This window comes from Ochotona curzoniae, unplaced genomic scaffold (genome assembly GCF_017591425.1).
Source record: "Ochotona curzoniae isolate NIBS_2020 unplaced genomic scaffold, NIBS_Ocur_1.0 contig_2692, whole genome shotgun sequence".
Lineage (NCBI taxonomy): Eukaryota > Metazoa > Chordata > Mammalia > Lagomorpha > Ochotonidae > Ochotona > Ochotona curzoniae.
Window position 1 is genome coordinate 15,174,880 of NW_024465556.1, and position 12,327 is coordinate 15,187,206.

At 49.8% G+C, this 12,327-nt stretch overlaps 2 protein-coding genes across 2 annotated transcripts in view; both read left to right on the plus strand.

Moving 5' to 3' along the window:
- COL13A1 (collagen type XIII alpha 1 chain) overlaps window positions 1-6,458 on the plus strand; it is a 171,127-nt gene extending 164,669 nt beyond the window's left edge. Inside the window, exons 43-45 of the mRNA XM_040976045.1 lie at window positions 4,215-4,334; window positions 4,594-5,152; window positions 6,343-6,458. Of these exons, the coding sequence (XP_040831979.1) occupies window positions 4,215-4,334; window positions 4,594-5,152; window positions 6,343-6,458 (795 nt within the window). The remainder of the gene's footprint in view (window positions 1-4,214; window positions 4,335-4,593; window positions 5,153-6,342) is intronic.
- The window catches only part of LOC121153498 (core histone macro-H2A.2), a 33,178-nt gene continuing 25,030 nt past the window's right edge, over window positions 4,180-12,327 (plus strand). The window contains exon 1 of the mRNA XM_040976081.1: window positions 4,180-4,334. The gene's annotated coding sequence lies outside the window, so the exon portion shown is untranslated. The remainder of the gene's footprint in view (window positions 4,335-12,327) is intronic.

Here is a 12,327-nt window from a genome sequence, read left to right on the forward strand (position 1 = left end):
TACTTGCACACAGTCCTTCTGGAAGACACAAACCAGGGAACTAACTGAATAACTGTACCCCAAGATTCTGTCATGCACTGAATTAGAACTCATCATGGAAAATACAGGTTCCTCCGACAAACATCATCAGCACTTTGGATTAAAAAGAGCTTTAAAAAAAAAAAGTGTGAGAGAGCAAAATGGATACAGCAGCTTTTAAAATAGATTGTCTCAGCCAGGCACAATGGCTCAATGGCTAAATCCTTACCTTGCAAGTGCCAGGATCCCATAAGGGTGCTGGGTTATATCCTAGCTGCTCCACTTCCCATCCAGCTCCCTGCTTGTGGCCTGGGGTAGCAGCAGAGGACGGCCCAGCCTTGGGACCTGCACCATGTGGGATACCTAGAGGAAGCTCCTGGCTTCAGACTAGCTTATGCCTGTTGTGTTCCTTTGAGGAGTGAAACAGCAGAAGGAAGATCTCTCCCTCTGTTTCTCCTTCTCTGTGTAAATCTGATCCTGCATTTCCAATAAAAATAATAAATCTTAAAACAGAGAAGAAGGAAAAGTCTAAAAATGCTTGATAAATAAATAAATATAAATAAAACAGTTCATCAGTGAATTACTAAAAGATCTAACAGGACCGGAACACAGTGGCACGTCTAATTCATTTGATTTTTTTTTTAACCAATTCAACATGTTATCTCTAATAGAGAAGCAATTCATTCTGCATCTCCAACGAAATTTTACTCCACCTCCTTGTTGCTAATGGAGTCAACTCACAAATCGATACATGTATTCATAGTATTAGGCACATTTACAGGTCAAAGGTTAAGAACCTGTTTTCAGCTCAATGGTAATCAAACAAGGCTGTCTGCTGATTCTCTGGGATATGGATTCGGAGGGGCCCGAGGGGCTTTCCATCACATGATTCAGTGTAAACTTCTTTGTTTAAAGAGCTTGCACTGTCCTGTGACAGATTCAGACAGTGGGCAAGCACACGAACCTCTTACCATCTAACCCTTTAATTGTGAATAAACTTCTCCTCCACTCTCTGCCTCAGCTTTCCCCATCTGTGAAAACAAGAAAACATTGCTCACCGCATAGTAGTGGGAGGATTGGACGTACTGTAAAGAGTGAAGCTTAGCACAGTGCCGACAGGAGGCACTCAGTAAGAGTGGGGTCTCGGAATCATTTGCTGGTCAGCTTCTCAGGGTTGCCTGAACTAGAGGCCATGACAGAACCCAACATCACCGAGGCACTGGATCCCATCCTTACATTAAATATTTGGGGATGGGTTTCAGGTTCAGTATTCACAATACATGTTTTAATTAGGTCTACAGACCAAGTTGTGCGTTGGTGTCCTATACATCCTGGAGAGTGTGCAGTCATTGGAAACCACAAGAGATGGCGGGCGGTGGGGCGGGGAGTTTTGTAAGTCCTGGCACTAACTGCCTGTGTGCGCCTGGCTGAAACCTGACCAAGTACCAGACTGCCTCCTGTAACACCACGGGGGTGGGACACTAAATGGCTCTGACCCATCAAATCACAGAACCAGAGTATTATAAATCTGATGTCTCCCTTAATTCTCTGAGTTGCCGTTGTATTGTCTACACAGGGTCCCTGACTTCTAATTTACAATTTTTCAACTTTGTGCTGTTGGCAACATCCCAAATCACTCTTCATATTTTAAACTCTGAATTTCAACCTTTTCCTAGGTTAGCAATCTCCTGCCCGATAACCCAGTCATCTTGAGGAGAAATCACATCCAGTTAGCAGGAAGTCGTGACGCTGAGCTGTGACACTCCATGGGTTAGATGGACCGCACACACCTGCAACCTGCGATCTTTCCAACTGAGCATGGGGTTCCCAGGTTGTGACCTTGTCAAAAGTCAAGCAGCATCTGCATTTGAAGAAACCAACCAGGACAAAATAGCAAAATACTAACTAGGAAATTTCAGACCTGCCTTTCTCATGATAGCTACCACATGATAAGATTGTGAGATGGAACAAGTTACATAAAACTCATGTAAAATGAGTTTTCATTTTCACTGGACAGGGAGAATAAGCACCTAGCATAAACTGATGAATGATTTCAACGATGTTTCAGTCAGCCACACTGACTGGGAGTCAGAGTAGGAATATTTTGCAAGCATTCCAGCCACGCTTGGGGAACTCTGTTGAATGCTGACCCCAGAAAGCTATAGATGAGGAAAGACCAGTACTACCTCCAAAGATGGGGAAGACACTGCTGAGATGGCCAAAAGGATTCCTTAAATTCTTTCAACAGATGCCTGGGCAAAAGAGGACTTTCCGACGGGTGTTCTGACCTGGGAACTATCCTCCCAGAGGGAGAGTACACAGAGAAAGCAAATGGGCTTCAGGAGATGGTTAAAGATGACTCCGCAATCAGATTGTTGAGATCAGCGGAGTTGCCAAAGTCCCAGTGAATTTAAACAGCAAGAGGTGTACTCCTACCTTTAGGAAACACAAGAGGTTACAGTGAAGTAGGAAAGATTGCCGGTTTCTCAGGGATCTTATCTAAATGGCATATGTCTAATTCACTTGTCTAAAATGCACATGGAGAAGCCAGCATTGTGATGTGGCAGGGAAGGCCACCACAGCTGCCATGCCTGCATCCCAGACAGGCTTGGGTTCATGTGCTGGCTGCTGCTGGATTTCCCATCCAGTTCCCTTCTTCTAGCCTGGGAAAGCAGCAGAAGATGGTCTAAGCATTTAGGCCCTTGCACTCATGTGGCAAACTCAGATGAAGCCCCAAAGTACTGGTTTTCACCAGGTCACAACTCGGGGAGTAAACCAGCAGATCAATCACTCTCTCTCTTTCTATAAATCTGCCTTTCAAATAAATAATATCTTAAAATAATAAATATACATGAGAGCAGACATTCACCCCAGTGACTACTGCCCTACATCAGAACCTCTCATTTAAATCCCAGCTCCAGCTCCCTGCTAATGCAGCCCTGGTGATGGCTCACCCAGGAGCCCTGGATAGAGTTCCCAGCTCCTGGCTTCTGCCTGGCCAGGCATCTAGGAGTAAACCAGCAGACAAGAGCTCTCACTGCGTCCCTTGTCTCTGTCACTCTGTCTCTCAAATAAACAAAACGGACCGTGTTCTAAAGTTCGAATGCTACCTACCTACTCCTGCTCTCCGCAGCCATAGCTGCCTAGCACAGACCCAGAGGGGTCCCCACTCAGGCCCAACAGAGGCTTTCAGTCACTCCCCCACCAAGGCCCCACCCCAACCTAAACAGTTACAAGCCCACAACCAGAAGCTCAGGGTCACCAAGTGCTGGGGGCTTTCAGAGATGGTGGTTGTGACCAAGGCAGCAGAATTCCGCTTCCAGGGGCTCCTCTTTCAAGGAGAAATCAAAGGAATATGGACAGCCCACGAGCGGCTCCCACTCCTCAGACACAAAGGAGAGTGGATGGGCTCCAGGAGCAAGAAGCAGTCCTTAATCCCCTGCCGCTTGCACCACGCCACCCCATAAAGATGTGTTTTCTAGAAACTAATAAGACCCAGTCCTTAAAACAATAGCCTCGTCAGAACCCTTCTAGCCATGGGATATGACAAATTTACACACTATAAAGCAACCCAATTAAAAATTACGCCCGTGCCCTTGGTGTTAACTACCAAAACATCCATCTGCTACTCCAAATATTACACCACTGCAGATTCTGAATTATTTAGGTACTCGTTTCTAGAAAGGGGCCAGACGCGCATAGAAATTCTCCGCCTGGCCACCGTGGCTGCCCCAGGCCAGTCTTCTCGGAGGTGGACACAGATGTTTCTGGACGTGTTATTTCAGGGACAAGAGACCCTCGAGGGTGGCATTTCCACGTCCACCACGCACGCACGCCGCCTGCTCCCACCAAAGGTGAATCCAGCGAACAGGACGCGCCGGATGGTGACCACTAGGACGCCTCTGTCGCCAAATCCGGGGACAGCCTGATGCTAGCGAGCAGCCCGCGGTGCCTCCAGCCCAGCCACCGCAGTTCCTCGGCAAAACGTACGCTGGTTCCTAGAGGACAATAGCTCATCAAACCCCACCGAGAGCCCCGGGCCCGTCGCGGCGCCTGGGCTGGCGGGGGATGAGGCTGAGCGACTCCTCCTAGAGGTGGTTATGTGGAGAAGGAGCAATCCCTTCTCCCTCCTCCTCCTCCCCCCCGCTACTATCCGCGGCCCAGAGAACTGCCGTTGCCGCCATTGACACGCACAGATAAAACCCAAAGAAAGGCAAAGAGTCCTGCCCGGCACCGGCGCCGCGCGGGCCGAACCTGCGCCCGGGGAGGGGCGCGCAGAGGGCAGCGGGCGCGCGGAGCAGGCGGCGCAGCACCAGGTGAGCCCGCCATGGCCATGGCATTATTGTTTCGGGGGCTCCGGGTCTGGAAACAAAACGCGCCGCCCGGGCAGTGCAGGGGCCCGAGAGGGCCACCCCTACCTCTCGCCCCTGCCGCTGCAGGCGCACCCCCGCCCCGGGTACCCAGTCACCCCCTGCAAAAAAAAATAATACATCCAGCTGCCCAACTTGGTTCCTCGGGAAATAAAGGGGGGGAGGGCAATGCTAAAGAAGCGGTCAGATTCCTGAGGCCGGCCAGGGGGCCGAGGGCGACTTGGGCTACAAGGGAGGGCGAGAAGAGGGATGCAGGGTCTGGCGGTGGGCCCCGGGCGCGGCTGGACCTGGAGGGAGCCTCGAGAGGCTTGGGGATGTGGAGTTTGGGGCGCAGAAGAAGGAGGTGGGAGGCGCCCAGCCGCCAGGAGGCCTGGGAGTAGGACCGGGTCTGCGCCAGGGCCAACGGAGCCCAGAGACGGCCGACCTGGAGCCTCCGAAGGTGCCCGGGCTGGGTGCCTGGTGTTCCGAGCTGACAATGGAACGGGCGCCGAGCCGCCTGGCGGAGGGAAAGGACCGGGGTCCGCGGGGCGGGCGGCGCCGGCGAAGGTCAGGCCGGGGACGCCCGGAGGCGGAGGCGAGGTCCGGGGATTGCTGCGCAGCCACGGATGTAACGGGCCGGCTGGCGGGCGGGCGTGCACCCGGAGCTGGCGCGGAGGAGGGCGCGGGGCTGGGCACTCCCCTCCGGTTCCCTTTCCGGGGCGCCCGGTGCCGACGCGCGCTGCGCTTTCACCGGGAAATGGCGGCCCCTTCACGGCTCCTCCTGGGCAATCCCGGGTTCCCTCTTTGCGCGGGAAAAAAAAAAAATAATATTAGATAAAAAGGAAATAAAAGTGAGAGTAGCCTCGGCGTGGGAAAGGGCAGCGCCGGGCGCCCTAGAGGGTGTAAACGCGCGCAGGGACCAACCCTGAGTCCCCGGGCTCCCAGCCAGCCTGCTATCCCGGCTCACCCTGGTTCAGCCTCGCCAGACTCCCTCATCGCGCCCGGGGCTGTCTTTTCCCACCTCTCCTCGTGGGGGCGCTCTCAGCTCCTGCCCTCTTTGTTCGCCACAACAATGGCCGAAGGACCTCTGGTGCCCTGTAGGCCAGGTGAGCCCCCTCTCCCGCAGGCCACTGACTGCTGTTGGCAAGAAATGGACCCCTGTGGCTCTTCATTAGGTCTCTTGCCTAGCAGCGGGTTTTGGCACGCAGAGCAGGTGCCTGCGTGCATGAGGGGCACAGTGGACCTGTCTCCCTCACCTTCCACAAGCCCAGCTCCCCTGCTAGAACAACCTGGGTGCGGCTCAGAGGAATTATCCCTTTCCCCCTAGACCAACCTGGAGATCCTGGAGGACAGGTAGGAAGAGTCAATCTGGCTTGCTTTTCTTCTGTTTACCTTGAGATGTCCCCTCCCAGCGCAGCACAGTTAGCTCTGATATGACCCAATGGGTGTGAGGGAAAGAGCACCTTAGAGCAAGAATGCCTGCTAGTTTAGGATGCTTCACCACAGACGTGACTTGGCGTGTTCATACTGAGCTGCAAGTTCTCCAGGCTTTCAGAAAAAGTGGAAGGAAATGTCCAGGGCTCACAGCGCTGGTAGAATGTGACCTATTTTCAGAATTACTTTAGTCATGTCAGTAAATACAGGCCCCCACCTATGGAAACACTTCTCTCACATCCCAGTATCCACATCTTCCCTGTCCTATCTGCAAACTTGTGTGTAATTTTCTTGCCTTGACACTCTCTCCTGTGCCCACTCATTGCCTGGCTTTAGCCCTTGCTGATGGTTTCTCCTCCTTAGGAAGTCTGGACCCCGAATGCCCATGCAGATTCTGACCCCCACCCCTCCCGGCCCCTGTCCGGCCTCTGTCTGATTCTCACGGTCATGAGCTGTCTTTGCTCTGCCATCTCCCAGTGGGTGGGACACCCTGCTAGCTCTTGTCTGAGACAGCCAGTCTGTTTTCACTGCCTCCTGCCAGCAAAGCAGGAGGCAAATGCTGTCTTCGGCAACTTTGAGCAACAAAGTTCTCTGAAACTTGTTCAGGAGGTGGTATTTGGAGAGCATGCGCAGAAATTCAACCAGCTTGCTGCGTGATCTTTATTCTGGAGAAGTGACTTTGACATTAGACACCGTCTTGGCTACTGCTTTTGCATGGTGTGCATCATACAAACACAAGCAAAGAACGTCTGGTTGGAGAGCACCTCATGAGTGTGTATTGAATACCGGTTCTTAAACACCTTGAGATGAGGGGAGAAATGCAAATCTGACCCGGTCTCATAATCTCACAACCCCAAGCCCAGTACATAAATTCTGTCTGCGGGTAAAACAGGTAGAAAGGGATATTGACAAGCCAGTGGAAAAGCAGATGCTTTTGTATGCTGCCATTGGGTGTGAACATTGAACACAGGAGGGGGGTTGCCCTGTCAAATGAACAGTGCACATTTATGGGGTCCCATGTCCCAGTGTATGTCCAAAGGAGATAGGTGCATGCTTCTTGAGCCTGTGTAAGGGAATCTTAGGCAGAATTGGTAGTTCTGAAATCAAGACCAACCTGACAGCCATCAGTAAGGAGTGGCTGGATATTAGGCAGTGATTGAAAAGAATGAAGCAACTCTATATATACCAAGAGGGAAAGATAACCAAGATATACTATTCATTTTTTAAAAAATATTTATTTACTTTTATTGGAAAGGCAGATTATAGAGAGGAGGGACAGAGAAAAAGATCTTGCATCCGCTGGTTCACTCCCCAGGTAGCCACAATGGCAGGAGCTGAGCCGATCTGAAGGCAGGATCCAGGAGCCTCTTCTGGGTCTCTCACAGGGGTGCCAAGTGTCCCAAGGCTTTGGCCCATCCTCTACTGCTCTCCCAGACCACAAGCAGGGAGCTGGACAAGAAGTCGAGCAACTGAGACATTAACTGGTGCCCTTATGAGGTGCCAGTGCTGCAAGGCAAAGAATTAGCCAGTTGAGCTATTGTGCTGGCCCAATTGTAGAACCATGCACAATGTAATATACTGCTAATAAAACAACAGGGTTCTAAATGCATGTATCGATGGGCAGGCAATAAGTAAAGAATCATCTAAAGATAACTGAGAATGTGTAATGTGAGTCACAAATACACTCTCCAGACATCCTAGACAATGAGACAGGAATCTCAGAAGGCTCAAGAGGACCAGGAAGTTGGGATGCTTGAGGTAGAGTGTGAACTTAGCCAGCAACTGGTTTCAACTTCATAATGGAAACTAACCTGTCAGGTGAGCATCCTGGCCCACCCTGCTGTGGTCTAGGTTGAAGAACGAACTCAAAACCCTTGACAACTTCTTACATCAGCAGGATTCTGCAAATATCTCTAGATAGTTAGGAGAAAGAAAAACAGTGAACTAGTAAAGAAGAAAATGAGTTGTCAGAATTGTGTTGGAAAGTGGCATTTTGGAAAAGCAATGTAGGGAAGACTTGAGGACCGCTTCCTTTTGGGTACACACGGGATGTATTCATGGCAGCAGTTAGGCTGCAGGGAAAGATGTGTCTAGGAAGGCAGTGCATTATCTACAATGGCCGTGTTTTCAAACTGGGCTGCAGTGGGTTCACCGCTCTGTGGGAGACCTGCAGGCCACATCCGAGAGGCTGTTTGAAGCCCTGGCTGCTCCTCTTCTGATCCTGCTTCCTGCTCATGTGCCCAGGAGGCAGCAGACGATGGCCCCAGTGCCTGGGTCCTGACACCCTCTTGAGAGACCCCAGATGGAGTTGGGAAGTTCCAGGCTCCTGCTTTCAGCCTGTCAGCCCTGACTTGCAAGCACTTGGGAATTAACCAGCAGATAAAGATGCCCCTCTCTCTACCTTTCAAATTAAGCAAGCATGTTGAAAAGCCATATTTTATTAGCCTTTAAATAAATTAAGAGTGAGTAGTTACTGAATAATTCTGATCACTCGAGTCCCATTCATTTTTTGGATTATGGCTTTATGATATTGTAATTTCCACCCTGTGATGATTGTGAATTTTCAGCCAGACGAAACTGCAGAATATATGAGGTTAAACCAGGAGGGGGTCCCAGGCACCCAGCCGAGGGATAAGCCAAAGTGTCCCCTGTCATGAAGGTTCCTGGTGGATTCGGTGGCTGTCAGAGTGTGCATGAAGTTAAAATTCCCCGACCGTCTCTTTGCAGCAGTTCCTAAGGTCTGGAGGAGAGATAGGCAGAGGCCGCAGAGTTCTCAGCCTTCATTTTCATACGCACAACTTTGAGTGCTGTGGTCTTGCAAGAATTGAGTTTGAAATGGATGGATGGATGGAAGGAAAGACAGAAATCTGCTCAGGAAAATATTGAGTTGCATTCTGCCAAAGCCATTCTCCATGCTGGCTGCTTTGTAGAGCAAGTCCTGACAGTTAAATGTCTCTGCCATCCAGACCCAGAAGTGAACAGTTTTCATGTTATTAATTCATCTAATGTTGACACAGCCTGGAGGTAGGTACCCCTAGTATCCGCATCTCACATACAAGAAGTTTGGAACATGCCCAATCACCACACACAGGGCTCCAGCCCAGGCAGCCCAACTGCTCACACCTCTGCTCCCAGACTAGCAGACCATATTCCTAAAGACGCCTTATTTAAAAAAAAAAAAAAAAGGTTTTTTTAAATTGTTAAGTCAGATATATAGAAAGGAGGAGAGGCAGAGAGGAAGATCTTCCATCTGCTGATTTACTCCCCTAGCGGCCACAATGGCCAGAGCCAAGCAGACTCCAAGCCAGGAACCCAAAGCCTCTTCCAGGTCTCCCACGGGGGTACAAGGTCCCCCACGGGGGTACAAGGTCCCAAGGCTTTGGGCCGTCCTCGATTGTCTTCCCAGGCCATAAGCAGGGACCTGGATGGGAAACAGGGCCGCCGGGATTAGAACCAGCGTCCATACGGGATCCCAGTGCATTCAAGGCAAGGACTTTAGCCACTAGGCTATTGCACGGGGCCCAAGACTTCTTATTTGTGTCACTGTTTTATCCATCTATAATAAATGTGTGATAAAGAGTATCAGATTGATTCCCATAACACCATGCTTTCAACTGTCTTGTCACAAAATATTAAATAAGATGAATCTGGTGGTTTCTCTGAAGGCCTGACTGCTCATTTATCCATCTCACCATCCATCATAGTTTGCCCAATTTATTTGACTGGCATTGCCAATTTGAACTTGGAATGGAGTAAGTAATTCAAGTCAGTATTCCCATGCTTTGACAGAACAGTGTCTGGAAGAACATACCGTGTACCAGCCGGGCACCGACTCCCACTGATTCGGTGAACTCTAAAGAGTCGGCTGCAGACACCGTATTCTTTAACCCCAAATTACAACACACGCTCTGCCCAAGGACTTGGGGGGTTGCCTGTGGGTATGAGAGGCAGTCCTAATGACACAGTTCAGATGTCTAAAATTGGGATGTTTCCTTGACAACAGGACAAAATTGTAAGATAAAAATCAAGAGTCCTGGAACACAGGCCCTGTGTTTACTGGGCTGGTCCTACCAAGGGTGTGCATACACAGTGATGCAACTTGGCCTTCACCGCTCACTGAAACCATTAAAATTAAATGGTAGTGGTGGGCTTCAGAGAGGCCAGTTCCAGCAGTGGATACAGCATACAACATGTACTATAAGGTCGTGATCATCTGTAGGGCTCTCCATCAGCATGGCAAGCTTCCACACCCATCAGCCTTGCACAATTGCAATGCAGTGAACATAGATTCTCATGTCGCCCCGCCTCCCACAATGCCACACAAACTGCCTTTGAGTCTCGGCTGTCTTATAGTCTCCCACAGAGACCCTTGTCTCCAGGCAGAGAGAAGGCAGGCCTAGCAACCAGGGAAGCAGATTTCTCAGGTGCAGTTCTCTTTTCTACTAGTATCGGTGTATGTTGACATAGTAACTGAGCCAGGATGGTGACCATAGGGGATGATCTAGGAAGGAGCCCCGGATGTGCTGCTCTCTGCCTGGCTCTCACTCGTCTCTGATGCTGAATGGCAGAGGTCGGGAAGGAATCTTGAGTAGAACATCTCCTGGAATGACAATGTCCTGGCAATCTGGGCAGGACCTGACACCAGCTGGCAGGTGGTTCTCATGTGCAACTTTCCAGAGCCCAGTATTCCTCAATGTGCCGGGCAGGAAAGGGGAACACTCCAAGCACTCATGTCTCCAGGACCCTCTGCACTCCAAGCAAGACAGCGCCCCTCCATCTGTTGTGTAGCCTAGAGCACTTGTAAATCTGTGTTCAAACAACAAGCGGATTCTGAAAAGTCTACAGGTTTGCCTAAGGGCCACAGGTGGTCCAGGTAGCACTGGAAGGGGTGTCCCCTCAGTCCTCTCCCCCTCCTGCTTCTGAACTGAGGCTCACAGGGTTGCACCCACAGAAGGAATGGTACCCTTTCTCAGTGGTGGCCCAGTGGAGGACCCAGCGGTTACAGAAACTCACGCATGCCTAACCAGAGAGCCACACTTACTTCCAACAAAACTGGAACAAAAGCCCCCAGTTCTCATTCCCCACAGCACCGCAGTCACTGCCTGAGGACTGACAGTCAGAAAAATAGGCAGGGGGACTCAGCCGGGGAAGGGACAGAGGCAGTCCACAAAACAGCTAGCCCATCTGGCTACTCTGACAAACAGGGGTGTCCATGGAATCCCTAGTGAGTCAGGAGACATCACAGGCCATGGCCCTCCTGCTTGGCTCACACGGACCCAGGTCCCTGATGAAAAGGGCTCTTTGCCCACTGTTCCTATGTGTGAGCTCTCAGGAGTGGAAAGACACAACGAGTCCCACCAGCCCCAGGAGGGGTTTTGTCCTCTATGAATAAGTAGATTCCGGAAGGTCAGTAAGTTCGTGCTCCAGCTGACTTTGCTCTGGGATGCATTACTAATTCAAGTCCAAAGAAAACTGCAAGTGTTGTTAGTCCTTTTTCATTGAGCTATGACCAAAAGGGAACGAACATACTTACATAAAAAGCTATATAAGGCTAATCTGAACAAACTTTATATATAAAATATGTCTGTTCCTTAAAAAACAAAACAAAACAAAACAAAAAAAACTTTGTAACTGTACAGTTAGTGTGACAGAGTTAAGCTGCATCCAAGATCAGAGTGTCTGGGATAAAATCCCTGTTCAGCCTCCTGCTTATGCGCACCCTGGCAGGCAGCAGGTGAGGGCTCAAGGACACAGGTCCCTGCCACTCGCACAGGAGACCCAGATGGAGCTCTGTGCGTGTGGCTTTGACCTGGCCCACCCCACCTCCTTAGGAGTTTTATCTTTCTCTCCCTGCTTCTCAGTAATTCTGGCTTCCTTAAACTCGGGGCGGTGGGGAAAGCCCATATCCCAAAGACCATAAAACGTGTAACATATGTGCAGCATTGTGCATGGCAACAGGTACCCCAAGTCCAAAGCCATCTCCACCCACACCGGTTCTCCCCAGCACCACTGGGATGCCTGAATGGCCAGCTGCACACGCCCTGCCTCTGAACTAAGCAGAATGTGATGGCAGTTGAGCCCCCACTCCCCCCTGACATGACTTGAAACACTGTTTAAAAAGGGAATGATTTGTTATCCAATAGTATAATTTAAATAAATTGGATTAATGCTTGGTTCTAACATTCATGGTTGGTTAATTTGGTTAATTTGATCTGCGTGTCATGTTGATGAAATTGCATTTGATAGAGCTTTTTACATTATAAATTGTTAATGTGCTTTAACATATATGACGATAAAATTATTGACTATTCTCCCTCACTTTAAGGTGGCCTTGAAAGAAAATGGTTTGGAAACTATTACTTGTGCAATAATGATTTGCCCTTGGAGTTCACAAATGGAAGTGTAATAGAGCAAGTGATTTAGCTAGTATTACTGAAAATGGTCTTTACAGCCACAAAATAATGCTAACAAACTATTATTATTTTAATACAGTACTTAGGGTAACACACCAAAATATATGAGAATT